Consider the following 27508-nt stretch of genomic DNA (forward strand, 5'->3'; position numbering starts at 1 on the left):
AAACCCACCCCATACAACCCCAAAGACCTTGTTTTCTCAAAGGATGCAAAGTCTAATACAACAGGGGATTCAACTCCAAAATAAAAGGGCCCCTGCTGGGTTATATTATGCAGTGAAGTTAGAGGGGCACTCTTCATGGGCTCCTGTACCTAAAATAAAACCTGTACCCCCTTCACAGGAAATCAATGAGCAAACTAATATGCCTTCTTTTCAAAAAAATTTTTTTTTGACATTTATTCATTTTTGAAAGGCAGAGAGAGACAGAGCACAGACAGGGGAGGGCCAGAAAGAGAGGGAGACACAGAATCCGAAGCAGGCTCCAGGCTCCAAGCTGTCAGCACAGAGCCCGACGCAGGGCTCGAACTCACGGACCGCGAGATCATGACCTGAGCCGAAGTCGGCCGCTTAACCGACTGAGCCTCCCGGGCGCCCCTAATGTGCCTTCTTATTTCTGTGAGCCTGTGGAAGACCTCAAACCTCTCTTAGGATGGTTGTACCTTTCTTCTTCGTTCTTCATTCCCCATTTCTACTAACAATTCCTTCTTGCAATGGGCCACTCAAAAGGACCACCACAGACCTGTGGTGTAACCTGTGAGTTACAAACCAGAAAGACCAATCCAATTGCTGCTGTGTGCTCCCACTCCCATCTGTGGAGGCTTCAAGCCTGACATCTCAAAATCTCACTGGCAGCACCGGGAGACACTGGGTTTGAAATGCGCTCTAACCATTCACCTCTGTTTTTCTTGTTTCTGTAAAGATACCTCTTACTAATTAGCTAAGTGTTTAGTAAACAAAGCAGAGTCTATAGGACGGCCACGCACTGCCTGTTACACAGTGGAGGCTTTAAACGGCTCTCAAGATAACATTACGGTATTAAATACGAAAACAACTCCAATGCATAAAACCGTTCTACAAACCAGAATGGCACAAGATGTGCTGACCGCTGCATGACGTGGAACTTACACTCTCGTGCAAACAAAATGCTGTGTGTATGCTCCAGATGACCAGAGAAACGTTTCTGGATTTCTGCCTGATGCAGACACTCCACTTGCTCTGAAACAATCCCTCTTTCCTTCAGTGATTGGTCAAACTCCTGGACTGGAAGATGTTCGTCAGCTACCAAAGGGCTTATTTGGGCTGATCTTTCTAGTTGTTCTGATTACGTTTTGCCGTTTTCCCCTGTGTCTCCCTGCCTGGTGCCAAGACTCATCACTGCAATGACTTCGGGCCAGCAGATGATCCTCTCTACTCAAGAAGGTTCACACACGTTGCCCACGTTGGATTCAGCTGCCTCCACCCTTTGTAACTCCCCTATATGTTTCCCAGCTGACCCATATTCACCCGTATGGCTGGGGACGTCTCTACACCCCTGCTCAGTGGGAAGAAGCCACAGAAGACGAGACCTTCCACCTGCAGCAACCCTGAAGATCTCAGGGTCAAAATTGTTCAGGGAGGATATGATGTGGGAGCATGGGGCGGGCTGAGGGCAGAGCACAGGCTGACAGCCCCCCCCCCTCCACCATGGAACTGTGTGATGTTCCTCGGACACTCCTGGCTGCCCAAGAACACAGGAAGGGGGTTTAAGTGCTTGCCGTGGTGACGTGGGAAACTGAGGCAAACGAAACATCAAATCCCCTTACTGCCTATGGCTCACTGACCAGTCCTTGAAACCGGCGCAGTGACCTCCCTCGAGGGGCTCAGCTGCCTCCATGATGACACTTTGTGGGGGACAAAAGGGAATCTCAGCTTCACATCACCCCACCTCGAGGACCCTGTAAGTCTCCTTCCTTTATCTCAACTGCCCCAGGACACACGCTGGCATCATGCTCCAGGCTTAGGGCCCCCGATATACGCCCGAGGGGTCTCAGGACTGAGGTTTTACTAAACGGTACTAAATGGCATTTCCCTGGCCACAGCGACCCCCTCAAGGTCCTGGAAACCTTGCTTCCAAAATTCCTAAGAGACTTACTCTATCCCCGCCCCCTCCCAAGCTGAGGGTATGTGATGAGTTACCCGTCACAACTCCAGTGCAGCTCCTCCTGCCCACGGGTCCTGTCCCCGTGCTTTAATAAATCACCTTTATGCACCAAAGACGTCTTCAAGAATCCTTTCTTGGCGATCAGTTCCGGACTACCCCCCACCATCATCACCCCAAAACTTCATCATACCCATTGTGGCGCTCGAACTCATGACCCCATTATCAAGGGTGGAGGCTCCACTGACTGAGCCAGCTGGCGCCCCGGAATTTGGCTGTTTCACCCAATCACTGCACACGGTTGAAAACCACTGAAGCTGACGCCGGGTTCAAGGGCGTGCATGACGCCATCTTCTCTAGCCGTATAGATGTTTTGAAAACATTCCCACTGAGCCCTGGCCTTGCACAGAGCCTGGAGGGCACTATGCTCAGCAGCCCCCAGAGCGGGGCTGGGAATGTGGGTGGAAAGGAGGCGGTGCTCTGGGCTGGTTTCCGTCCTGGCTCCTTCACCACCAGCCTCCGGCCCCTATCAGCCACACTCACAGCTGGGGGCAGGACACCAAACTGTGGGTTCTGGAGCCTGGCCACCAGGGCTGGCCCGTCCCCAGCACCGCCAGGCAGTAACACCGGCTTCAACCTTTCCCAACTTTCGGATTCGATATTGAATCCAATTTAAATTTCTGAGTCAACGCCCCTATTTAATGTCAAGAGTCCAGTGGATTCATTTCTCAGGCTCATAAAAGCTGAACAAGATTAACCCGCAGCCACGTTGCTGAGGCTTCTTCAAAACTACGCACAGACCAATATGCCAACCCAGGGATGACACAGTCCCCTGCCTGAACGTCCACGAGCACGTCTGTGAACGACCACGGAGAATAAAGTGACTTCCGTTTCTCTGAAACTCATCGGTTCCCGGAAGTACTGTGGTCAGGTTAGCAGAAGAAAAATCTGACCTCCTAAACGACTGAAAACGTCCCCGAACTGGAAAAATCACACGGAAACATCCTGAAGATACACGGTCATAAAATTACATAAACAGAAATCACCAAAGGAGGAAGGAGTTAGATGACCAAAATCCATTCCCCACCATTGTCAGGTAAGAATCAGGAGAGTGGGTTTCGCGTTGTTTTCAACACTGACGCCCGAGCCCCGACCACCAACACACACCATTAAATCCGGCTCATGTGCTAGACTGTGAAGTTCCTCACATGTAATCGAGTGCATGGCCGAGAGCCGAGAACTCAAACATTCCCTTCCACCTACAGTAACACCGGAAATTAAGTTTCAGGCAACCATTTAAGATTTTTATTTTAAACGTTTATTTACCTATTTTGAGAGACAGAGAGAGAGAGAGAGAGAGAGAGAGAGAGAGAGAGAGAGAGAGCGCGAGCAGGGGAATGGCAGACAGGGGGAGAGAGAGAATCCCAAGCAGGCTCCACGCACAGCCCGATTTGGGGCTTGAACTCACGAACCAGAAGATCACGCTCTGAGCCGAAATCAAGAGTCAGATGCTTACTGAGCCACCCAGGGGTCCCTAAAATTTTTATTTTAAAAGACAATGGACATACTGTCCTGCGCTGTGACTGTGAAACATCCCCCAGTAACCTGGAGACCCCCATCATGTGGCTCCAGGTCGGGGGAGCCTCACAGACTCAGTGGTTCTCAAGCGTGCAGCCCCTGGACCAGCCACGGCACCCCCCACCCAAGACCTGCCTGAAGCAGAAACCCCATAATCTGGTTTCAGCGAGCCCCACCCCCCGGTGAATGCCCGGTGATGCCCTCTTGAGTTTGGGGATCCCAGGAGAGGTGGGTAAGGAAGCCTCTGGGTCCAGTGTCCCGAAGCCCAGACCTGTCACCTGCCGGCAAGCTGGGGGCAAGCCAGCGGCCTCTTATTCTCTACTTCCTCACCCGGAAAACCCAGCTAGGATGGTCCCTCCATTAGGCACAGGCAGGGATGAACTCAGGGCGGTGAACTTGGCTCCCCTTCCCAGGCCCTTACCGACTGGCGCTCCATGGAGGCAGGGGGAAAGAGGACCCCCGTGCTCCTCGGTTCTCGCTCTTGCTCTCAGGGGCTGGGCGCCACGGGAGGACCAGCAGCAGGCAGTCCGGACGCACCTGACGGGGTGGGACAAATGGGAGTGGGCACCAAGTATGGCCATCCAGTGCCCGCTCTGCCATCCGCACCCGGATTTCTTGCATAAATTAATGAAGCACACAGTTGGCTTCACATGGATGGAAAATTGCTTCTGTGGTTTTTCAACCATTTTCCAAGTTTGGGGCCTGTTTTCACACCGTGAGTCGAAACAGAATTTTCACCTCATTTTACTATTAAAACAGGGTCCCTCCCTCCCTCCCCACCACCTCCAGGCGGTCAGCAGCGGTGGGGGGGAGCAGAGAGCAGAGCAGGCCAGGCCCCTGCCCCCCTCCTGCCACACCTCCCCTCGCCAGCCCACACTCCTCTGTGTGGACCTGACCACTGCGGAAAGGAAGGGCCCAGACTGGCGGTTATGAGACTGTGCACCGTGTGACAGTCACAAAGCATGGTGCCAGCACGTCCTTCCCCTGTAATCCCCACGGAGGACCAGGGAGGGAGAGTGCAGGCACTTTTTTTTGTTTTTTAGTTTATTTAGTTATTTTGTGAGAGGGAGAGTACAAGCAGAGGAGGGGCAGAGAAAGAAGGGGAGAGAGAGCATCCCAAGCACTGTCAGTGCAGGGCCCAATGTGGGGCTCAAACTCACGAACCATGAGATCATGATCTGAGCTGAAACCAGGCATCAGAGGCTTAACTGACTGAGCCCCCCGGCACCCCAGTGCAGGTGCTTTTTGCAGTGAGACCAGGGAGACCCTGGAAGACAGGCAACTTGGCTCAACGTGGTGCAAACAGAGCCAACAATTCACGTTGCCCTCCCGCGTTCCCAGAGGGGGCGCCCGCAGAGCCCGGGACGCAGCTCAGAGGCCCAGGCCCCTGGGTACAGTGGTGTCCAGGACCAGTATGGGGCACTGGTCACTCCCCTACATGCTGTGGCTCCTCGGGGCCAGGGGCACCTGTGCCTGGGTCCATGGGGCTGCTGGCCATCCAGGAAGATCCACATGCGGTGAGTCAAATAGCCCCGAACCGAGGTGTGGGGACCGGGGCCCTGACCAGACAGGGGGTGCCATTCGGAGATGTCACCCAAGGGCTGCCTGGGCCCTGTGTCTGCACCACAGGCATGAACCCCACTCCCTGGGGCTGGGTCTCACCTCCCCATGAAAACACACGCAGACTTCGTGGTCGTCCCTCACTTCTCTGCGTGTCTGTGGAGTTGGGAGGGTATATCCTTTAATTTAAACCAGGCTTCTACAAAGACAAAACCCCACTTTTACAAAACCTCGAAACCTGCCTCTTGATGCAGTGCCCGAGAAGCTGCCGCTAGAGGGCAGACAGGGACACTTTATGGAGCAGACAGGGACCTCGGGGACCCGGGTGAGGCTGGGTTCTGACGACGGTGATCCTCGGCTGAGGGCCCCTGCTCAGCTTCTGCGTAATCCCAAGGACACCTTCCCACCCCTAACCACACCTGTCTTCCGCGGGCCAGGCGAGCAAGAGAATGAAAACAGGAAACGACCATTTGGCATCGTGCGCACCGTATCTCATGGTATCTCAAGACTGAAGGGGTCTCTGCCAAGGGCAGGAGCAGATCAAACAGGAAGCCCCAGGGGGCCTCCTCCCACACCAGGGGCCTGGGGCGAGGCCTGCCCGCCACGCGGGGGGCTGCTGCCAAGAGCCCGCAGACCACACCTGATGCGGTCCACCCTCTGCAGGGGAGCCTCACGGGGGTGTGTGGGGGTGTGCAGGTGGCACAGCAATTGCGCCCGGAGAGGTCAAAATCTTCTCCGCTACAAAACGGGGAGGGGGGTTGAGAGGAAAGTTTAAATATGAGACTCTCCCTGGCCAGGGTGGGCCCTGCTCTGGCCCTTTCCCAGAGGACGTGTGTTCATGAGAGTGCCCCTGGGCGAGACGGCATGGCTCACACGTCCGTGCTGTGCGGACAAGACGGCGAGAGCCAAACAGTTCCCGGCATCGGGAATGAAGCTCTTCCCTCTCCAGAGCGGGGCGGGGCCGGCCGGGCCGGGGCGGAGCTGGGGACCCGGCGCTGGCTCTGGCTGTGACTGGACCACTACCCCCATCTGCCTGGCCTCTCTCCTTTTCCTGAGGGTAAAGGGGGGCACAGGGCACTGGGGTGACTCAGCCCCCAGGACGTCCTCCTCCGCAGCCACAGCCTCACAGAAGTTGGTATGGGAGACACCTCTGCTGATGGGTGCTAGCCAGTGAAACGTGGACACACCCAAAGCCACGGAGACCCTCATGCGAACAGAGGCACCAGGCAGGAGAGCAAAAGAATCTGCATCTGGCTGGGCCCTTGTGGGGAAATTGCCAGAACAGCTATTTACACGCCTTGCCTTGTTCTTTTCTCGTGTTTGTTCTTTCGGTTGCCCCAACTACCCGTCTAAGCTCTGGGAATGCTCCTTGCCAACGTCCTTCAAGAGGATTTCCACCTCACCCCCAGCTCCTCAGTAAAACTGACACATCACAAAATCCCCAGAAGGTTCCAGTGCGTCTGGTTAGGTGCAGAGCCAGGGCCGTGCCCGTAACCGTTCTGCCTGGAAGTGGACCGTGGGTCCTAAGCGCAAGATCTCAGGGCTGGGAGGCGTCAGAAGTCAAGCACACACGCCACAGTCTCACTCACACACACACACACCCCACATGCACACAACAGACACACGAACATATACACACAGGCACACAGCAAGCACACACAAGCACGCACTCAAACATGCCAGCACACCCCCCACACTTGCACACGCACTCACACGGACACATGCACGTGCAGGCACACAGACATGTTAAGGCGAACTCCGTGGTGTGGTGGGCACAGGACACAATACAATCCCTTCCCTCTCTGCAAACAGACCAGCCGCTGTCTGCTTTCAGTGACTCCGGAGACCCCAAGGGGCGAGGTCAACCACCCCCTCCTCAATATGTTTCCCGTCCTTCTAAGGACAAAGAGATCACCCCACAGAGGGACACAGGGACACACATGACAAGAGTGCCTGCAGCAAGGCCTTGGGAGCTGGCTGGAGTGATTTAGAATTGAAGAAAAACAAGGCAATAAAAACATCAGGGGAGCAAAGTCACAGCGAGAATCAGCCAGTTTGGGGGCAGCACTGATGTGACACGACAGAGAAATTTTCAGCCAGGACCACGGCCACCTGGTTGGCGGTGGGGCCTCTGTTCACACAGGTTTCTTCGATACAAGGGTGGTGTCTGCCCAGACAGACTCAGCACTAAGCGGGCACAGGGCTCGTGCAAACTCCACCGAAGGACAGATTCCTTTTGCCTTCAAAGGGCCCTGGGGGGTAGACAGTGATGAAAGTGGAAGCATTTTCGGGAGAGGGGCTGGGCATGAGGAGTGAAGGGACATGAGGGCACATGCAGGTGCGGGCTGCCTGACTCCGCTCTCAGCGGCCAGGCACCCGAGGGGGCCACCTCACTGACCCTGTGTCGGGGGCAGGGGTGTGGAAGCCACATGGCCAGCGGGCGGTCGACGGCAGAGTCGATGACCCAGCTGTGCTGGTGCATATGGAGCGTGCGGAGGGAAGATGGAGTACAGTCTGTGGCCCTGGTGACGCCCGGCTTGCCCCGGGCTCTGCCCCGCACTCCGCACAAGGGACGTGAGAAAAGAGCTCCACTCCATCCACACGGGCAGCAGGTGGTTCTGGGACCCCCGCGGGCATTCTGGGTTTGCAGGAAGAGCGAAGGGCACTTTGCGGGGGTGAAGACAGCCCCCGCAGCCCGAATCCTCCTGCTTCCTTGGGCTTTACTGCAGAGACACCCCGAGACCCCGGTGCTGCCCCACCCCACCTGAGCTAGCCCGGGCCCCCAGTGCAGATGCATGTCTTTCAGGCGATGACCGATCCAGCGGTGACCTTCAGAGCTCACACCCTTTTGTGGCACAAAGACGGAGAAGTGGCAGGTTCGGCATGGGCAGTGCCACAGGCCAGACACGCAGGCTGAAGTCACGGGGGTCCTCCCCGCCACAGGCTGGGTTCAAGTCGGGCTAATGCTCATTTCTGTGCACAGTTCTCTGAGCAACTCCCTGAAAAGTTCCCACTTTCCCAATGCTCAAGTAAGAGTAGAATATTCCTAAGAAAATTCCCAAATGCATGCTTTAAATACAGACTGTGGGGGCACCGGGCTGGCTGTCGGTCGAGTGTGCAATTCTTGACCTCAGGGTCAAGTGTGAGCCCCATGCTGGGTGTAGGTATTACTTAGAAATAAAATCTTTAAAAATAGTAACATAAAATACAGCTTATCAAATTCCCTGAGACCAGGGCTGCTCACCTCTCTGAGTCATCAGAAACGCCTTTAGAGGCCTCCTGGGCCCTCGGGACCCAGGTCCTTCCCGGTGTCCCCGGGTCATGGCCCCGGCCACAGCAGCCAGCCAGCCGGCTTCCTCCTGAGCTCCCTGGAAGACAGGGACGTAGGGGAGATTATGCTCATTCCTGGACACAGGGCCAACACAGGAGAGCAGAAAACCCCCTGGCAATATGCTCCCCATCAGAAAGGCTTGCTTCCCTAACTCACAAAGCTGCTCTCATCCAGTCACCTGGAGTAGGTGGGGGTCCTTGTGTGTCCACCTGCCCCTGGCCAGCACCCGAGGGGGAGAGGGCATCTGGCAGCAGATAAGTCTGGGAAAACACTGCAACCACGGATACCACATTTGGGAGGAGAGAAGGACTGACTGGGAGTCCACACAGGACCCTTGGGGCCACCCCAGCCGTTTCCCCGACTCCTCTGCGGCCCCCAGAGCTGCCTGAGTCCTCCCACAATAAGCGTCTCTCTTTTTTCACTATTGGTCAGTTCCCTTAATTCTTTATGTTGACATTTTAGTTTAATATAAAGGATCTTACAAAAGGTTGTCTTATTTTGTGTTTTACCTAGAAAACTAGACCGCTTTTCTGTGTGGCCTGGGGTTGTTTATGGGTGTGCACGTCACTGGAGAAGACAGCGGTGTCAACTGGGGGCACCAGAAGTTCCTTCCCAGGCTGAGGGAGGGGGGTCCTGGGAGAAAGACTGAGAAGGCTGCAGGGGCACCGGAAGCTCCTTGCGGTGGGGGGGGGGGGGGGAGGGAGGGGGAAGGGGAAGGAGAAGGGAGGGAGAGAGGGTCCCTGGAGAAAGACTAAGGAGGCTGCGCGTTTGACTTAGGCAAATTCCTCTGAATCCTGTGATTTCTAGAACATTGCTGGGGCCCTGCAGCCCAGCAGGGCAGGTGAGTAAACAGGGCCTGGAGCCCCTGGTGGGCTCAGCACACAGGCCCTGCACACAGCCCCCTCCCCAGCGCCTCTGGCCCCCTTCATCCTTTCCCCACGGGGAAATGTGTACCTTCCGGCTTTACCGGTGACGGGCTTTAAAGTGAGCTGTGTGCAAATACCCACCAAGTTGGCAAACAGTCCCTCTCCAGAGCCCTGGGGCTGGCACCTTCCTGTCAAATATGAGGACCCCTGTGAGCCAACATCCGCTCCTGCGGGCAGGGGACTGGGCCAGGCGTTTTCTTCCCAGGTGTCGGGGATGGAGCTCCAGGCGTCAGAGCCAACCCAAGACGCTGGGCGTGATAAGGAACTGAGAGGACTAAGGTCCCTGCGCTGTCCCCTGGGCCAGCTGCAGCCACCTGGGCTACTTGAGTTTAATTAAATACGTAAAACTTAGCGTCTCCATCACATCAGCCACGTTTCAAGGTCAGTGTCAGACATGGGATTTGTGGGTGCTCGGAGCCCTGCGGCCGGTGAACAGGGGCCACCACCGTGTCACTTATGAGGGCGGAAGGACGCCCGGAGGTGAGGGTGGTGCTCTCTGCAGAGCCTTCTCAGCTGTGCTCGGTACAGACACTCCAGAGGGAATCAGTTAGCAGCTTTCTCTAAGAAATGGCCCCGGAAGCCCCTCGGCAGGAGCCACCGAGGCTCTGCCAGGACGTCCCGCACCAGTCCTGGAGGCTTCTCCGCACAACTTCCCTGCACCAGGACCAAACCCCTGGGAGAACCTTCCGGAAGGCAAAGCACCCTATGCAGCTTCCACTCCTCCTTTGTGTTCGCTAAGTTCTGATGAACAAAAGCCACCTACTCAGAACTGTTCGGAGCCACAAATTCTATTTGGGATTTAGTGCTCAGTTTTGGTGCTACCTCTGAGCTAACACTTGACTTAACTGAGGCTTGCCGGTTCCAGGGAAGGCTCAGGGCAGCTAAGACACACACGGTGGCTTGACGGTGGCACTGCGTGAGGTCCCCACCGCCAGCGCTCGGGCAGGCCCGCATACCTGCATACCACACTGAGCGCCCAACACCTCGGGAATGCTGTTCCTCACGGCTGGTGGCCTTTCCCTGCTCTCAGTTCAGATCCAGGCCCTGCTGTTACCGTAGGACTCAGTTTCCCCGCTCTGAACGGAGCTTAGCCGGGCACCCACCTGGCAGGCCAGCACCAACGGCAACGCCCGGCACCCCACCTCTTATGGAGCAAACCGCGCCTTCGTGGGCTCCACTCCTGCACGGACAGGCACGCACTGCCCATCTTGAGATGCTCCGACCTTGGGCCTCCGTGGCACCCGCCCCACCCCAACCATGTTCTCGTCTCAACTCAGCACCAAAGTGTGCGTGGGGGGAATTTGGTAATTAAGTTCCAGCCGTGAGGGGAGGGCAAAGATCCTGGTAAAGGGGACCCTACCTTCCTCTGGGCTGCTCCCAGGAATGGGCTGCGGCAAGGACAGCAGGGGCAGAAGCAGGGGCAGGGCTTGGACGAGCGCCCTCCAGCCAGGTCCCATGCAGACCGCTTCCAGGGGGCCTCCCACTCGCAGCCCTAACCTCTGCACGCAGGACAGCCGTCCCCTGTCCTGAGAGGGGCAGTGAGCCTGGCCCTTAACACCCTGACAGCTGACCAATCACGAGCGAGCTGGGGGGGTGGGTGGAGCTGGGGGGGGGGGTCTCACCCACTCACTCCCAGCCCCCCCAGATGGGCGGCCTACCAGGTGCTAACGTGCGCAGGGCAGAGGGTGAGTCCTGCGTGAGGCTCCACCGTAGCTCCGGCAAGGTGATGCCCTGAATAGAGTGTGCAACGGGGACACAGAGCCGGCACCTCGCATTGCCAGCAGAGGGCGCTCACGGGACACTTTCCGAGCAGGTTTCCAGGTAGGAAAAACACATTCCCTAGGCCTGTGACTAAAACAGCAACTGTCTTACACACTCAGATACTTGTTGAATGAGCACGCGGCACCTGTCCCTCTAAAATCTTCCCAATTCCCCCACGGCCTTCAAAAGTAAACTAAACATCCACAGATCACTCTTCACACACCTCAACAAGTTGATCGCGAATGCCTCGGTACCCTGGCCACTTGGCAGGGCAGACATCCTGACAGCCTGACTGTTTTCTAATTGTTCTCTCCTCTCCGCCCCCTCCTGCTGCCCCCTCTCCTTCTCCGCTGCTCTCCCACTCCTTCCTTCTCTCCCTCCCTCCCCTCTCCTTCCCCCTCCCTCCCTCTCCCCTCCACCCCTCTTTCCCTCTCCGTCTGCAAAGTCGCACAGAACAATTCCACGGACAGGACACAGAAGTCACAGAAGTCATTATTCAGCACTAAAGATTTAGGGATCACTTTGATTTTTCTCTTAAAAAATACGTTATGAACGGTAAATTAACACAACCACTTTAGCACGTATCTTGTTCCAAGGCAGCAATTTAAAAAGCGCAACACGTAGGGTGGGGGAATTTATTAGGGTCCAAAATACATGTTATGTGTGAGCAGGGTACGGTCACTGGTGTCAGCCCCGTCCACTCCTCTGTCCCTTTATCTGGAGTAGTGGCCCCCTACATCCTCACCAAACACAGCTACCGTGTACAGATAACTGAGACATCAAAAAGCAGAGAGCAAATCAGTGTGGGAAACTCGTTTGTGGCCATGCAAGTCCGGGGCGGGAATCCTCAGGCAGGTGGGGCCCCGAAGCCCCTGCACACACCCACCCACTCCAGGTCATCCCAGACGTGTCCAACAGGAAGGGAGGTCCCCTGTGTGACTAGGAACAGAGGAGCCAGCCAGCACCCCAAAATCACACTGGGTGTTACCCTCCGATGTGACAAGACTGCAGGCCCCGGGCTCTGGCGGAGCCCCTGCGCGGAAGGTGAGCAGCGTGCCCCCAGTAAGAGGAGGAGCAGAGGGGAGGACAGAGCAGGAAGCGAGGCTCAGCCCCAGTGGCCGCTGCCAGCAGGGGAGGACCCCGCCCAGGAAACCAGACTTGGGGTTTCCCCACCATGGTGTTCCGCTGGGCTGGTCACCCTCTGCCAGGAGCTGTGGTCACAGTGTGCGGTAACTGCTGACCAGCAGCAGACCCCCCAGGACCAGTCTCGTGTGAGGTTTTCACCTGATGGCTGCACTTCAGCTCTAGAGGCCTTGCCTGGGACTGGGGTCAGCATCTCCCCAAATCTCCCCGGGGAGAACGGGGCTCTCCCCATGCAGGGCACGGTCAGTGGGGCTCAGGGAGGCGGCCCCCTGCCCCATGCTCCCAGGGGTCTCCGCTCATCACAGACCTGGGAAGCCCCACCAGCCTGGATGCTGGCAACTGTCCGCACCCCTCACCACAGACGCGGCAATCACGCTGCCACGCACAGCACCTTGTGGACGCGGACGCAGTGCTGTGACCTTCCTGCAACATGACTAGTGAGACTTCAGCTTTCTGCTTAGGAAAGGATGCGTGTGGAAATGCAGAATCTAAAGTCCGATGTTCTGGAAACTCTAGTTGCCAGGTGATTATGGACTGCATTCAAGTAACAAATATTATTGCTCAGTCTTTTAAAACATAATTTTTTTTTTGTTACAAAACTCATCATAAGAGTTCTAGAAAATACCCTGGTTTACAAAGATCGAAGTAAAACATTCAGCAATGATCAGGTGTAGGTGCTGGTGTAGGTTTTCCAGTCCTTCTCTCCCCTATAGACACTCGTGTCCTCAGAACCAGAGTCACACGGTACACACGAGTGTCTGGGCTTCTTTCCGTGACGAACTGTGCACCATAAACACCATGCCGGCCAGGGCGCTCCTTCTGCAACGTTGCTGTTAGAGTAGGAAATACTGTCGAACCACAGATGATTCGACAAATCCCCCATAAACTCATATTTAGGATATTTCATGTTGTTTCAGTACAAGAATATTAGAATACCTCTGATTATAATCCGTGTGTCAATTCCTATAAGCACAAGTAGTGGATGAAAGGGCACATGGCTGTTTTGAAGGCTCCTTGAAGGCTCCACACGTAATAAATATCCAACCCGACCCCAGCAGGCACTGTCTGCCGGCTAAGGTATCTCCTTGTCCCCCACAGAGGGCTCCTACCTGCTGGCTCAAGGACACCCCAGGGGCTCAGGATTCCTCGTGGACCCCCCACTGGAATCCACACAAAAGGACACAACTGAATCTCTTCAAAGTGAAGCCCCGCCCATCTGGCCACACCCATGACAACCTGAATGCCATTCAACACCTTCCCTGTCTGGGCACAGCCATGGTTCTGGCCCAGGAAAATGTGGAGGTCATGTTCCAGGGTCGCTGGACTGGGTCCTGTGCCAGGCCCGGAGGGACCCGCAAGGACGTTAGTCATGAGCTGCCAGGTCGGGTATTCCTGCACACCTCTGAGCCAGCACAGGGGACGGGGGCATGAAGGAGGGGGCCTGAGCACAGAACAGCCATGCAGGGGGTATCTCCAGGGTGCGGGACACGACTGAGACACCTCAGCACTCCCAGGTGCCAGTCCCGAAAGAAGTTAACCTTTCAAATTACGTGCTTGTTTCTAAGCGGACTAAACCGCTATTCCCAACCTACCAGATTTTCACCCTGGTATACTGCCCAATAAAGCAGCACCCTGGGCTCCCCTAAGTCTATGGTTTCCACCAGCTTCCCCGGCGGTGGAGGAACAGCCATCCTCATTCAAGGCTCTGAGGGGCCGGTCCTGAGGCCGGGCCCTGGGGAACACCAAGCTGCAAGTCCTCCAGAGAATCAGAAACAGACCCCGCCATCCTGACCCCCAGGGAAGGCTGCGTGGCCAATCCACACAGACTCGGGCCATCCATAAAACCATCAAAATCCGGCATTACTTAAACAAACACTGTACAAACCAGAGTGAAATTACATGTGGTTTAGGACATTTAAAAACTGCACATAAACGTGCTTTCCTACAGCAGATTTAAGACGATGACACTGTCCCAGACTTAGGAAATGACTGGTGAACACGGACTCTGAAAGGTGGGACTCATCATTCCAGCTGCACGGCGGAGCCTGGAGGAGAGGGCTTTCTATCAGACACCAGGGCCTGGGTGCCACTCCCGTCCCTGCCACCAGCCGTGTGGCCCCGGGCAGGTCACAAAACCCACTCGGCAAAATCTCAGGTGTCTGAGCAGCTGTGCCCACGTCACCTGACACCGGACAACAGAATGCCAAACGCGGGCTACGCGCTGGAGCAGAGAACGGGCCCTGCTGTGTCGGACAGATGAAGGATGTGCTACTTTACTGCTAACTTACACTCACAAACAGCATTCTATCTTCGTTATATGTTAAAAATCGTTTAAATAATCAGAAGTAAACAATTTTCCAGGTTGGTGACTAATACATTTTCTGTAACCAAAACAAAACGAACAGAAAAAAACAAAACAGAGCCAAACCGCTTTTGTAAACTATTTTCAGGCACTGCCCCATTGAACATCACGATTTCTAAGTTTGACGCTGCAGCTAGAATTAACTTTGCTACAAGCCGAAGAGAGATGTGCTCACTTAGGGTGACATGAACAAACATTCCGCCCCATCTGAACTCACCTGACAAGCAGCGGAAAAGGCACTCAAATATCTAGCTGGCACCGAGTACTCAGAAGAGGCCATGAAGGAAACTTTCCACGTTGCGGATTTCCCACTTGTTCCTCTTCCTCAGAGCAACTGCCTTACTTCTCGGCTTTGTCACGTGAGTTAAGACACTGTTCACGACGTCCCCATCCACGGGGCAGAGGAAAGGCCGCCATGGTGGGACGTGACGGGGCGGGCCCCGGGGGATGAGACGTGGTCTTGGCCCTGAACACAGGCTACCGGAGGTCTCTGTCCCTCCCCTACACACACGGCTGTGCTTTCCAGAACATCAGAAGGCCAAGCACGGCAGCCCGCGGACCACGGGGGACATGAGATCCAAACGTCAGGGGGAGAGAGAACGGAGAGGATTGTGACCCAGGATGGACAATGGCCCCGGGAACCTGGGAGGACCGGCAGCTAAGGCTCCACACACTGCAGCCAGACAGCCCCCCACAGACCCCGTGACACTCTGTGCAACCAAGGCAGCGGGAGGGCCGCCCTCGTCCGTCATCCGGCTCAGGGGAGCAGAGCCAGGGTCGTCGGGCAGCTCCTAGAAGCCTCGGCTACCTGAAGCCTGCATAAAGAAACTCTTCCTTTTCTTTGCCGCGTCTTAACAAAACAGACATGAGAAAAAGAAGCAACACGAAGTAGTGTGTTTATCCAACTGTGCTCCGCAAGCTCCAGTTCCCGCCAGCACGGAACCGAGGGAAGAGAGGGGCCGGACACAGCCTACGAGAAGGCCGGGATGAAGTACTGCAGGGAGACGTCCTCGTGGAGCAAATCAAAATGGACGATCTTGTTGCTCACGATGTCTGGGGAGAGAAGAAGACCTGTCACCACAATGGCCGCAGCTGGCGCTTGCACACGGGGGCCCCTCTCCTGGAGCCTGGCCTCGCTGGGCTCCACTCCCCGCGACGTGACCGCCCACAGCCAGGGAGACGAGGCCTAGGACTCTGATGAGAGGCCCTCATTTGCCAAATCAGTGTCCTTCTAGGAAAACGTGTCTGCCACCCACGAGCAAGCTAAGTGAGGTGAGAAGGCCGCGCGCGGCAGCCCGCGGACCACGGGGGACAGGCTGCAGCGCAGGCCGGAGCGCAGGAGGGGCCCGGGTCAGGCGCCGCGCTGCGCGATGGCAGGTGCACAAGCCCAGAGGGTGGAGCTCATCGCTCTGCTCGATTCCACAGCAGTGAGTGCGGGAGTGAGGGCAGTGGCCAGGCCGACAGCCACTGAGGGGGCGGGGGCAGGACTGCGCCGGGGAGCCAAGGGCAGGCCTCAGAGGCAAGCAGGGCTGGGGCTGGACGAAGTCTGTCAGGGTGGGCTGGCCGCAAGTGTCAAGCCAAGGAGGGAGCAGTCCCAGGGGATGGAGGCCGGGAAGGGGCACGGCGCCAGCAGGAACACCCTCCAGGAGCCATGGCGGCTGGAGACTGAGGGCAAAGGGCAGCCAGCATGCCCTGGAGGCGGGACAGTGGAGAAGCGGACCTGGGGGACGCCACCACGGAGGCGGAAACTACAGGCACAGACGCAGGGCTGAGGGACTAAGGAAAGGGTAGGAGCAATCCAATTTTGCTTTGTCACAATCTGCCACTTCTGGGGACTCCAAGTCACCTTCCCCAAGGCACAGGCAGCTCAGACGGCTGCCTCGCCTAGAACAGACAAGCTCTCTGTCCTGGGCGGGCCATGAGGGCGAGGGCAAGGGCGTGAGCAGGGCCAATGCCGCCGCGCTGCATGGGGTCGGGCTGCGTGACCCGGGTACCACCTGGACCGCTAGCCAGGACCGTGGTCGCGCCACCCGGCAGCGGTCAGGAGCCTGGCAGCAGGTGGGAGAGCTGTCTGGAGTCTGTGAGGACCCTGCGCTGAGACACAGCCACCACCCTCAGCGTCATGAACGTGCACCAGGCCAGGCCAAGGGTTCTCAGCATTCGGTGCAGGTGGACACCAGCATCCGCCCTAAGGCCCAACTGTGCCAGCTCCCTCCCTCACCCCGGCCCTCTGTCCTCCACACAACCCCTCACACCCCATCACCCGTTCCAGTGCCTTCCTGATGCGCTAACTGCCCACCCGTGATCTGCTTCGCTTCCTGTCTCTCTTGGAAGGCTGGCATTCCTTGGCACAGCCACCTAGCATCTTCTATTCCTTGTCCTGGGTGCAGGCGATCTGGCGGCCATCCCCGGCTCTGCCCACTGGTGCTGCGCATGCAGCCTGACGGTTCTTCCACAAAAGGTGTAGCTCCCTTCCACTTGCTGTGGTCAGAGTGACAGGGAGACAGAAAGAGCCTCGAAAAGTTCAGGGCGAGTAAGCCCTCCCTCACGTGTGGCCAATGAATGGCGAGAGCCGAGAGGCAGGTGTATGGCCGAGGAAGACAGACAGGACCCACCACGGTCACAGGGCTGGCAGGAAAAGTCAGCAGTCGAGGAGAAACGGGAGAAACGGGAGTCGAGGAGGAACCGCTCAGGTTTAGACAAAGAGGGGAAATTAAAGGCATACGAGGGGACCTTAAGTCTAAGTCCAGTGGGGTCAGGGGCTATGGCTGTCGGGCCAGATTCTAACAGAGCAGCCTGGACGATCAACAGCCATCCTCCGGAAGCTTCTCCTTAGGCACAGACCCACGCGTGGTGGCCGGGAGAGGCAGCCGAGCCAGCGTGGCTGCAGGACCCCGGATCAGAATCTCCAGGTGCTGCTGAATCCGGGAAAACTGCCCTGGGAAACAGGCCCACGTGACTGAGCTGTTCTGCACTTAGGAGAGTGCGCAGATGTGAGACCCGCCCCCCCCCCCCCACCCTGAAGGCGACCCGAACGTGCACTCACTGCACACGGCCTTTGTCGGGTTCACTTGCTGTCCGGCGAGGAACTGCAGGAGCCTCCGGATATCGATGCGCACCTCAGCCATCTGCTCCGGGTTTCTATCCTGAGACACGTCTTCAGAGGCTGAAACGACACGCACAGCTCAGGGGTCGGGGGAGCCTGGAGGCGGCAAGCTGCCTGTTTAGATCGATGATCCACGTGACTGCCGGCTCTTGGAGCCTGGAGACGCTGCCAGACGCTAAGCGAGCATTTATCAAGTCCTTCTCTTTAAGCTACATGGCAGATTTCCAGAGAATCTTCACTTACAGTGACATGAAATCTGACCTGCTGTCCCCACTGCAGTGGAAGAAAACGCATATGTCAGTCCCCTGACATACACGGAGGAGCAGGACTGTCAGGCGCTAATACGAGACTGCCTGTTCTAAAGTGGAATGAAACGAGAGAAAAGGTCCTTGCAACTCCGGCAAACACCAAACACCAGACAAGCCAACTTGTGGTGATAGATCCGGAGTGTAAAAGTGGTGGCCTGTCCTGTGTTCGGGAGGGAGGCTGCGCAGAGCTGAGCCGGTTTCACGCGACCGGCGGACGTCCCCGGGACCCTGCCTCGCGCCGGCGGCACCACCCGCCGAGTGTGTCATCCAGGCCTCGAGCCCTGCCGGCACAGATCACACGGTCAGTGACCCCATTGTCCCCTGCTACTGAACTGGTCCCACGGTCTCTGTCGCCGTGTAGGGAGGAAAAATCTGTCAGGTGAGGAAGGCATCTGTTAATCTGATTTCATAAACACTTGGGACGTACACAGGAGGGAGGAGACCTTCTCCACCTTGTGATGCCGCCCCAGGTGAGAAGCGGGCAGACGGGCACTGAAGAGCTGCCAGGGCTCCTGGGGACCACAGGGCAGGCACCGCCCTCAGGCCCAGGAGGCCGACCTTCCCTGCTCTGGCCTCGGCTGTCTATTCTCTCCCCGAGCGTGAAACTCGGGCAGCCGAATTCCACCCGTTTTCCAGGCAGAGATCTCAGCAACTGTGCACCTGAAACAACGTATTAAAGGCAAAACACAACCCGCCAGAAAACTCACCTGACGGAGGGTTCCCGAGATCCTTAAAGTGGGTTGTAACGCACACTAGCTCCGTTTCTATTTTCAAGTTCAATTCTCCGTTTAGGTTTGCTTCAATGATCTGCAAATTGAGTATTTTACAGTCTTAAAAAAGCAAAGCAAAACAAAAGGGGTAAAGGAGGAAAGAAGACATCAGCTTCCACGAAACCAGGTGACAAGGCCACCCCACAACGGCACCAAGACCCACCCAGCACCAGCGACACAGGGAGCTCAGAAATGCCCAGAGGGGGCCCCTGAGTGGAGGCCCGGAAGCCGTGTTGGGGGGTGGGGGGGGCCTGGCAGGTCACATGGGGCAAGGGGCGGGGGAGGCCACAGGAAGAGCCTGTGCTGAGAAGAAACCCCAGGAGCAAATGTTCAAGGTGAGCAAACAGGGGTGTGGGGCTTACAGGAGAGAAGGAGAAAGAGGAAGAGGTGATGCGGGGAGGGTGGCTACGGCACGCAGGGGGGCGGCAGCGTGCTGTGACAAGCTGTGGCCACAACAGGACTGAGAACCCGGAGTTCTGGAGCGAGAAAGCGTCTGGTCCGCTCCCACGGCTACAATGAAAACCCACGCTCTAGGGGCGCCTGGGTGGCGCAGTCGGTTAAGCGTCCGACTTCAGCCAGGTCACGATCTCGCGGTCCGGGAGTTCGAGCCCCGCGTCGGGCTCTGGGCTGATGGCTCAGAGCCTGGAGCCTGTTTCCAATTCTGTGTCTCCCTCTCTCTCTGCCCCTCCCCCGTTCATGCTCTGTCTCTCTCTGTCCCAAAAATAAATAAAAAAAAAAAGTTGAAAAAAAAAATTAAAAAAAAAAAAAAAACAACACACAACAATCTGTAAACTCTCGCTGCTTTTGAAAAACAGTGGTTTATATAGACTTAATTCAGGAAAGCAGCTCGCGGTGGTTCCGGATTCACTTCAGCCTTTAACGCTCTCTTCCACTTTCTTCCGAATCCAGAAATCTGAGTCATCACACGATTAGCTCTACGTCCCCTGAGCACAGCCAGTGTCTGGTGCACGGCCACCGTTCTGCCACTACCCAGGGAGGGAACTGACAAACGACGGGTCTCTGACCCCCGGCCGCTTATGTCTACTCTGGAACTCACCAGAATGCTGCCCTCACCAACATCCTCTGTCTCTTAAGGGTCTGGATGGGATCTTGCTTCTTCCAGTGATCTTCTCAATGGTAATTACCTACCACTCTGCAGCGCTGACTCAATGTACTGAGCACTGAACATAAGGTACCTACCTCTCCATCTGTGGAAAGTCGCAAAGCCCCCGTGAAGGTGCGCAATCCTGCCCACTTTGGGTGACACCCAGGACAGGGCCCATAGGTTGGGTAGTTTGGCCAGGAGGGGGCCCAGGTCTGTGTGGCCCCAAGGACTCCCTTTTGCCACCAGGTCACTACACTGTTCCACCTGCTGTCACCACTAAGCTGATGTACATAGCTCTGAGTGGCTTGTAAGCTAACAGGTGACACACAGCAGGACATAGCTCCCACCATGGGCACAGGCAGGACCGTGTCAGACCCCAGCACACACACACCTCCCATCCTGAACCGGAAGCTCAGGTGGGCTGACAAGCCCTCAGGGGCTGGAGTCTGAGGTGGCACCTGCAGACGGCGGGGACTCCTGGCCCCTGCACATGCCTTCCCTGCTCCTACATGGGTCCCACGCACACTGCCCGACGGCCACATCCCCCACTGAAGGAGGTGGGGACAAGGCTGTGAGTCTCAGCAAGGGCCTCCTAGCACCTCAGGGACGGAGATGCGAGAGTGCTAGTGCCCTCTCTTCCCTCATTCTCTTGCCACGACCTTCAGATGCAGAATTCTGGTCATCTAGTCATGCTCACTATGCACTTGGCCACCCTGACTTTCCACCGAGTATTCCAGACTGCAGTGGCCGCACCACAAACTTTTTGTTTTTAAACATTCCAGAGAAGAGAAAAACACCTCCGATGACTTGGTCTGTCTCAGCGACTTTGCTGACTCATTTCCACGGGACCGAAAGAACAAACAACCAGATCCTTGGATTAATTGCCCTGGTTTTCCCTGTGGGCCTCCCTGAGCCTCTCTGCAGGTGCCCGGACTCGCCGCAGAGGAGGCCCCCAGCCTGACGACTGGCTCGACGTGAAAGCCGTCACAGGACACCGGCGTTCTGGGACAGCTCGGACCTGCGCTCGCCGAGACACGTGGTACATGGACGGGACGCTCGGCTGTGCTGATACCAATGATTTGTTAAAGAAACACACATCAGCAAAGGAAACGTGACGCTCTGTCCGGGGCACAAGAATCTGCTGAAAGCATCCCTGACGCACTATAAACACGACTACGAGGGGTCAGGGCAAACACAAAGGCTCCCACTACGACGGGGGCTGAAAAGCACTAGAACAGCTTCTCAGGGCATCTGAGACTGCAGGCTCTCCACCACAGGCCGGGTCCTCGAGCCCGCCTCGGCAGGGGGACCTGCACCCTGGGATGCCACCAGGTGAGCGAGGATGCACCCACACCTCTGCCAGGCGAGGCTTCCTCCCAGGACACTCAGCCGGAGCCTGACACCTCCAAGATGCTGGGAAAGCTCTTCGCTAAACAAGTGACCACTTACAAGGTGATTGCTGATGTTCTTCATTTTTTCCACGATGCTCTTCATGGTCTTCAAGACTGGCAAATAGATGCTAACCTGCAGAATGGAGGAGAAAAACCATTAACGCAGCCAAGGACAGATGGTGCTCACCACCTATGTCGGAAACATGCAGTTGCTTAGAAGCTCTGAAATCCTGTTTCCAAGTTGTGGGAACAGAGCTCCTTTAAAACTAGGAAAAGAGGGGCGCCTGGTGGGCTCAGTCGGTTGAGTGTCTGACTTCGGCTCAGGTCATGATCTCGGGATTCGTGGGTTCGAGCCCCGTGTTGGGCTCTGTGCCGACAGCTCAGAGCCTGGAGCCTGCTTCGGATTCTGTGTCTCCCTCTCTCTCTGACCCTCCCCTGTTTGTGCTCGGTCTCTCTCTGTCTCAAAAATAAATAAACGTTAAAAAATTAAAATTTAAAAAAAAAAAAAAAAACTAGGAAAAGAAAACAACCCTACAACCTTACTGACCCCCGCCTGCCTCCGGGACACCTTGGCGCCCTTGTCCCCGTGGCGTCCACCTGGTTCCAACGGGGTGGCCCTCCCGCTGACGTGCACCGGTACGCGCCCAGGCGCCCACGTCCCCATGGTGTCCTCCCGGTTCCAGGGGGGCGGCCCTCCCGCTGAAGTGCACCTGCGCACACCCAGGGGACAGGACTCAGCACAGCCCGCAGGGCCACCTGCCACCTCACAGACGCTGCGGGTGGGTCGGGCCCCAGCGCTCAGACCCTCAGACCCGGCCCCCGACATTGCTTGAGACAGCGCGGTCTTCCTCCCGGTCAGTGTGGATGGCCTCCCAGAGTCCAGTAAATAGCCTACGCGGTATATTTTCACAATTCCTTCTTGCTCTGATTGTAAGCAAAATGTAAGGGACCCTCTGGCACCACACTCACTGTCAGGGGCTCTGGGACTCCTGGCAGCACGCCCGGAACAGCCCCGCCTCCTCGCTTTTACACGAACCCTGGACACCAGTCCTTATGGGACGAGGAAAACTCGAGTTCTGGGACACGGACAGAAGTGACCTTGCCCCCAAGGACTACTCTAGGTTAGTCTTATGGAAGCGCTACGACTGAGCAGGACATTCTCTGTCCTGCGTGTGAAGCGTGTGGCGTTTCTACCATGAGCAGCATGGTCTAAAGGTGTTTTATATAAACAACAGAAGGCAAACATTCCAATTTTTTCCCTGGAGAATCCTTTAAAAATGACTCTCGGGGCGCCTGGGTGGCGCAGTCGGTTAAGCGTCCGACTTCAGCCAGGTCACGATCTCGCGGTCCGTGAGTTCGAGCCCCACGTCAGGCTCTGGGCTGATGGCTCAGAGCCTGGAGCCTGTTTCCGATTCTGTGTCTCCCTCTCTCTCTGCCCCTCCCCCGTTCATGCTCTGTCTCTCTCTGTCCCAAACATAAATAAACGTTGAAAAAAAAAATTAAAAATGACTCTCGTGGGGCGCCTGGGTGGCGCAGTCGGTTAAGCGTCCGACTTCAGCCAGGTCACGATCTCGCGGTCCGCGAGTTCGAGCCCCGCGTCGGGCTCTGGGCTGATGGCTCGGAGCCTGGAGCCTGTTTCCGATTCTGTGTCTCCCTCTCTCTCTGCCCCTCCCCCGTTCATGCTCTCTCTCTGTCCCAAAAATAAATAAAAAACGTTGAAAAAAAAAAATTTGAAATAAAAAAAAAAAATAAAAATGACTCTCGTTTCCTCCCAGGTACATACAATCTTCAAATGAAACGTATGGCGAGACCGTAACTAAAATCAGGGACTTCAAACCACACCATTTAGTTTACAAGCAGAGGACGGGCATCACTCACGTCGGCGTCTGGGACTGTAGGCTCTTGCAGATCCTTCCACAATTTTCTAGGAATGACCCTAATGGGGATGTCATGTGTCACAACGCGGCTACTATTCGACACTGATAACTGCCAAGAGAGAACATGTTTTCATAACGTCAATGTAGAAAAACCAGAGTAACTGAAGAGTAAGTAGAAGCCGACCCCACATCTACGTGGAATGTTCTCGACTCTTTCATCCGAGTCCGTAAAACAAGTACTTCCGGCGTGGTGCCTGTCCTGCTGAGCCCTGTTGAAGTCGGGAGTGTGAGGAGTAAGTCATGGTCCCCATGTTCCAGGGACACAGATGGGTCAGGAAGCAAGAAAACAAACACGACCTCGTCTGAGCTGCATGTGACACACTGGTCACAGCCTGGAGGAAAATGAAGCAGTGACCAGATGAATGTTTGGGGAGGTTCCCAGACAGAGGGCAAGAAAGGCCTCTCCGAGAGGCAACATTTCAGATCGTGCTACAACATGGTGGGAAGATGGGGACGAGGGGAACCCTGTCCCTCACTACATGTGAAGCCGTGAGGCAGAAGCCAAACCGTCTGCTGAAGGAACCGAGACTGTTCTTTGTGAGCTCAGCATGCAGCAGTGTCTACACTGCTGGACAGAACCATGTTTATCCGTGTCCAGGGGCTTCCGTGAAACAACAGATTGACGTATCCTGCCCTTTTATTTATTTATTTTTAATTATTTACAATATTTATTCATTTATTTTGAGAGAGAAGGAGAGAGAGTGTGAGCGGGCAAGGGGCAGAGACAGAGGGAGAGAGAATCCCAAGCAGGCCCCACGCTGTCAGTGCAGAGCCCGAGGTGGGGCTTCAACTCATGAACCATGAGATCAGGACCTGAGCCAAAATCAAGACTCGGATGCTTAACCTACTGAGCCACCCCAGCACCCCTAGCCTGCGCTTTTAGACAGAAAGCATCACACGTCGCTATCCTGTTTCTCCTTAAACAAGTGAGGAATCACACAAGCTTGTCCTAAGGCGGGGAATACTCTGATCGGCTCTCACATAGTGAACAGGTGAGGAATCCGTTATCAGGAAGAACTTCAAACTGCGCACAGCGCTCACACCAGAGTGGGGCACAACACACACAGCACGGAGGGGGGGGGAAGCTGCCGATGGGAGGAGTGGCGCTGGACTGGCACTAACAGGAGAGGGGGTTTCAGAGAGCGAGAAGGGGACATTCCAAGCAGGAGCCCCAGGGTCCCCAAAGCCTGGGAGCTGGACTAGAATGGGACACTCCGGGGAACTACTTAGACAGTGGGAGTAGGCGATGTGGCTCCAAGATGGCATAGGTGGGCCCATGCACACATGGCTTTGAACAACAGATTAAGATGTGAGAATGTCGTACTGTGAGCTGTGAGTCTGGGGGAAGGGGGGCACGTCCTGAGGACAGCAGGTGTCAGATTCTTCTGGGAGCAGCACTGAACACACAGCAATTCTGGGAGACCAAGAGATCACCTAAAGGGGTTACAGATGAGGTAGGGAAAACCCTTCAAAGGGGAAAATGTATAAAAACCATGATTTCTAGATGAAGGGACCACACCTCTAAGAGGAACAGAGATGCAGGGACACGCAGACTGGAGCAGAGGCAGAAGTGTTCCCACACGGGCAGAGGCAGCGTCCCAGCTGAGTACTGTGTGATTGCAGCACTATTTATACACGAGGGAATCTGACTCCAATAGAAAACAAGTATTTGTGGGCACATCTTTGCTTTTAATAAAACCAACTAGGGGCACCTGGGTGGCTCAGCCGGTTAAGCATCCAACTCCTGGTTTCAGCTCAGGTCATGAAATTCTTGGGGTTCTTTCACTCTTCCCCCCGCCCCACCACTCTCTGACCCTCGCTCAGTCTCTCTCAAAATAAATAAATGGGGCGCCTGGGTGGCTCAGTCGGTTGGATGTCTTGACTTCGGCTCAGGTCATGATCTCACAGTTCATGAGTTCGAGCCCTGTATAGGGGCTCTGTGCTGACAGCTCAGAGCCTGGAGCCTGCTTTGGATTCTGTGTCTCCCTCTCTCTCTGCCCCTCCTCCACTCACGCTCTGTCTTTCTCAAAAATAAATAAACATGAAATAAAAATAATAAACTTTAAAAAAATAAAAATAAAACCAACTAGTTTTCCACATGCTATTAGAAAGCCTGGACTTGTAGCCACTTCTAGCCCTGCTGGGAAGTCCTGGAGCGCTCCCTCCTACTCACCAGCTCTATGGAGACCGTGAGGCAGGGGAAGTGTTTATTAGTCAGCTTGATCTTCAAGGCTCTGGCATTCTGGGCAGTTTTCAAAGCTCGAGATAAATTTTCCGACGTCAGCTCTAAATAAATCTCGTTGTTTTCAGCGGAGACACCTTCCATCTGAAATTCACTGAAGAAGTTCTCCTAAGGGCAGGAAAAGAGGGGTCCTCTGTCCCTTTGCAGTGGCCTTTGGGTGTGGTCCACAGGCTTCCAGAACCTTCTGCTCACCTGTTCCAGCTCACACCACATGCTCACGCCTCCGTTGGCCACTTTGTCGGAGAGGATGAAGTTCAGCTTATCCGGGCTGATGCGGAGAGTACAGGTTTTGGCGAGCTTGGCGATCATGTTGCTGACGCCTGCAGAAGGGGGTTAAAGCAAGGAATTACCAGGACAACTGAGCTTAGACAACCCCCTGAACATGGTGCAACTGCTGGTGGAAAAATAACCCACTGAAAGGGGCTTTAACACGGTCGGTCACACTGGCCCCCAATAACCCTCATACCAGGAGTGATGGAATGAAGAAGGAAGGCTGCAGGGAGGTTAACTGGAGCCCAGTGAGGCATTCACTCGTTCAGCCTGCAGTGGGGCCCCCCAGGCCTGCAGCGCAGGGCCAAGGGCCAGTGCAGCCCGACCAGAAGGGATGTCTGTGCTGGATACACTGTCCATCCGGGACAGCAGCAGGTTTAAGATAAAAAACTCCGGGATGGAAATCAAGTTCCATAAACAATCCTTGGCACCTGCTCTCATGCCTGCCTGTCCCCACCCAGGTCCGTTCACCCAATCCTTCCCCAAGAGAAGCCCCATCCACTCCCATGGCCCCATCCTGCGGGGGAAGGGGGAGGGGGAGAGGGAGAGGGGTGTCCTGCCCCTTTGGCCCCAAGCCCCCTAATCCCCATCCCTTAATCCTCCCGCGAGCCCACATCCTCGTCCCCCCCCCTTCCCGCGGCCTCCCATCCCCACGCCCCCCATCCCCGCGCCCCTCGACCCCCATCCCTTTCCCCCCACCTCTGTCCCCCCATCCTCCCGTGGCCCACATCCCTGTCTCCGTACCTCCACCCCTCCCGCGCGGGCCCACGCCCTCCACCCGCGTCACCCTACCTCTGTCCCCCCACCCCCGCGCCACCACCCCTTCCGTGGTCCCCGCCCCCATCCCCGCTCCCCCTCTCCCGTACCCCCTCCCGCGGCCTCCCGCCCACCATCCCCGCTCGCGCACCCCTATCCCCCCACCCCCGCGCCGCCGCCCCTCCCACGGGCCCACGGCCTCCGTTACAGCCCCGCACCACCCCCACCCGGTCGTCCCGCGGCCCGCGCCCCTTCCCCATTCGCCCCCCGGCGCGCGCACTGCCTCCTTCCGGCCCGCGCTCTTCCCTACGCCCCGCGGCAGGCCCGACCCCGCTCACGTGTGAAGTGGTTCAGACACGCCGTGTCCACGATCTTGGCCCGAAACTTCATGGCGGGACGCGGGCCAGCGCGGGGCGTCCGTCCGCCGCGGACTCGAGTCTCCTCCTAAGCGTCCCGCCGGAAACGCCGCCGCGCGCTCATTGGTTCCGCCGCCCGGCCCGCCCCGGGGGAGGCGGGGATCCCGGGTGACGTGCCCTGGGAGGCGGGGTCTCGCGTCACGCTCGGGGTCGCACCCACGTGGGAGGCGGAGTCTGGGTCAAGTCTGCGGGAGAGGGAGGTCCCGGGTGTCACTCGGGGTCACATCCCCGGGGAGGCGGGGTCCGGGTCAAGTCTACGGGAGAGGCTACAGGATCCAGGATCCTGTCCCCCTGGGAGGCGGGGTCGGAGTCACACCCCCAGGATAGGCAGGGTTTGGGGTCAGGTCTGAGGGAGAGGAGAGTTAGGGGTCACACTCTGGCTCGCACCCTGGGAGAGGCGGGGTCTGGGTCAGGTCTCTGGGAGAGACAGGTCCCGGTGTCACTCCGAGTCACATCCCCGGGTTAGGCAGGGTTTGGGGTCAGTGTCTGGGAGAGCTGGGTCTCGGGTCTCACTTCAGGTCACATACCCTGGGGAGGCGGGGTCCGAATCAGGTCCGCGGGGGAGGCGGAG

The 27508-nt window shown here is 56.5% G+C and overlaps 2 protein-coding genes across 14 annotated transcripts in view; both read right to left on the minus strand.

Annotated features, from left to right (window-relative positions):
- The window catches only part of PKD1L1 (polycystin 1 like 1, transient receptor potential channel interacting), a 133060-nt gene extending 117698 nt beyond the window's left edge, over positions 1-15362 (minus strand). For all 12 annotated transcript variants that reach the window (XM_045052098.1, XM_023250145.2, XM_045052099.1 and 9 more), the window contains exons 1-2: positions 14854-15362; positions 8358-8481 (exon numbers count right to left, since the gene is read on the minus strand). In XM_045052098.1, the coding sequence (XP_044908033.1) occupies positions 8358-8481; positions 14854-14916 (187 nt within the window). In that variant the 5' untranslated portion in view covers positions 14917-15362. The remainder of the gene's footprint in view (positions 1-8357; positions 8482-14853) is intronic.
- Positions 15363-15515: 153 nt separating this feature from the next.
- Positions 15516-27029, minus strand: HUS1 (HUS1 checkpoint clamp component). 2 transcript variants are annotated; one of them, XM_011280267.3, is made up of 8 exons: positions 26860-27029; positions 25688-25815; positions 25427-25603; positions 23195-23302; positions 21375-21449; positions 18758-18857; positions 17683-17802; positions 15516-15689 (listed from the first exon to the last, which is right to left on the minus strand). In XM_011280267.3, exons 1-8 carry the CDS (start codon positions 26909-26911, stop codon positions 15607-15609), a joined length of 843 nt encoding a protein of 280 aa, XP_011278569.1. In that variant the 5' UTR covers positions 26912-27029; the 3' UTR covers positions 15516-15606. The 2 variants fall into 2 exon arrangements, with proteins under 2 accessions (XP_011278569.1, XP_006929127.1); XM_006929065.5 differs by lacking the exon at positions 26860-27029 and adding an exon at positions 25962-26240.
- Positions 27030-27508: the final 479 nt, after the last annotated feature.

Source organism: Felis catus, chromosome A2, assembly GCF_018350175.1.
Source record: "Felis catus isolate Fca126 chromosome A2, F.catus_Fca126_mat1.0, whole genome shotgun sequence".
Taxonomy (NCBI): domain Eukaryota; kingdom Metazoa; phylum Chordata; class Mammalia; order Carnivora; family Felidae; genus Felis; species Felis catus.

Bases quoted from the DNA above. Each gene is read 5' to 3' on its own strand.
- HUS1 (XM_006929065.5), bottom strand. From the start codon at position 26,022: ATGCCTCACTGGGCTCCAGTTAACCTCCCTGCAGCCTTCCTTCTTCAT. The intron at 21,450-23,194 runs GTGAGTGATGCC...TCCATTCTGCAG, and splicing joins CTACAGTCCCAGACGCCGAC to GTTAGCATCTATTTGCCAGT. The intron at 15,690-17,682 runs GTGAGTGCACGT...TTCTCTCCCCAG, and splicing joins CCCGACAAAGGCCGTGTGCA to ACATCGTGAGCAACAAGATC.